The sequence below is a fragment of the Babylonia areolata genome, chromosome 6, assembly GCF_041734735.1.
Source record: "Babylonia areolata isolate BAREFJ2019XMU chromosome 6, ASM4173473v1, whole genome shotgun sequence".
Lineage (NCBI taxonomy): Eukaryota > Metazoa > Mollusca > Gastropoda > Neogastropoda > Buccinidae > Babylonia > Babylonia areolata.
Window position 1 is genome coordinate 42597622 of NC_134881.1, and position 1339 is coordinate 42598960.

Genomic DNA, 1339 nt, shown 5'->3' on the forward strand with positions numbered 1-1339 from the left:
TAATCATATGTCTGGGTTGTTGTTGTTTTTTCCTTGGAGCCGAACTATGAATATCTTCTCTTCCAAGCCGCAATACTAACACACTTTCATGTAATAAATTGACGATTATTTTCATCTTCTGGCCCGACAAACCAGAATATTTCCACACATTTTTCTTTTCTTTTCAAGCGCCTCTTGTTTTGACCTATTTTTGAAGATAGTTCGGAATCATGCGCACAGCTTGCACGTTTTTGTGAACTCATGACTGGAGCACGTCGTGTTAAACTGACACGTGTTACTGTAGCCGCATAAGCAAAGCGATAGTGGCCAGTCCTGGCTGTCTGGTAAAGATGGCGGGGAGGTGTGAGCGGAGAGTGTTATCCATCCAAAGTTCCGTCGTCTGGGGTTATGTCGGCAACAAAACTGCAGTCTTTCCTTTGCAGGTCAGTCAGTTAGTAAGGATATTATGTCAGATTCTGGAAATAACGACAATATCCACATTTCTTCCCCCTCTCGGGGCTCGAATCCTCTGTGTGACTGACGGAGTTACGAACGTCCATGCCTTGTTGTGAACACTACTCATTCCGTCTTGAGGGGGAAAATTGTGGATATTGCCGAAATAACATTCAACCGCCCCTTCTGTACCCACGGAGTTTTTCGGTGTAGAAGTCTGTGACCCCTGCCACCCATTCCCTTCCCATCAAGTTCCGGCCTCAATTCTCTCCCTTTTCTTTCCCGACGATGATTATGTGTATCTTATTTGTCAATCTAGCTATCAGTCTAGCTACCTGTCTAAGTCTTTCATCTGTCTGTCTCTCTGTCTCTCTCTCAGTCTGCCTGCCGACCATTCCTGTCTATCCAGTCCCATGTACGTCGACTGCCCATCAGTCTCATTCTGAAGTTCGTTCTCAAAATGCAGAAAGTAAAAAAAAATTTTAAAAATAAAATAAAATAAACAAATGAAACGAGTCAATGAATAAATATATTTGAAATATAAATTCATGATATATATATATATATATTTAATATGTGATAAAGTTGGGGAGATTGTCATGTGAGGGGGGGGGGGGGTGAAAGGAGGTTAGACGCCGGTTTGCTTCCAAGTTTCACTGAGTTTTTTAGTTGGATCGATGGTAAGCCGTAAACCAAGTAAAATATAAATCAGTAACAACACATATTTAAAAATGAAAATCCTTCGGGAATATTTGCGCAAGGCAGCCTAATAGAAATGCTGACTGGTGTTTTTTCAGTCTTTTTTTCTTCCGTTGACAGTTAGTCTGTTATTCCCTTATCAGCGCACGTTCCCCACAAACCAGTACCCTGAGGTCTTTTTAAGGGTCGGGACCATGTGACCCAGAAC

General features: G+C 42.0%; 1 protein-coding gene across 1 annotated transcript in view; it reads left to right on the top strand.

The window, feature by feature from the left end:
- The first annotated feature begins 225 nt into the window (after window positions 1-225).
- The window catches only part of LOC143283033 (pyridoxal kinase-like), a 20314-nt gene continuing 19200 nt past the window's right edge, over window positions 226-1339 (top strand). Inside the window, exon 1 of the mRNA XM_076589033.1 lies at window positions 226-422. Within this exon, the coding sequence (XP_076445148.1) occupies window positions 330-422 (93 nt within the window). The 5' untranslated portion in view covers window positions 226-329. The remainder of the gene's footprint in view (window positions 423-1339) is intronic.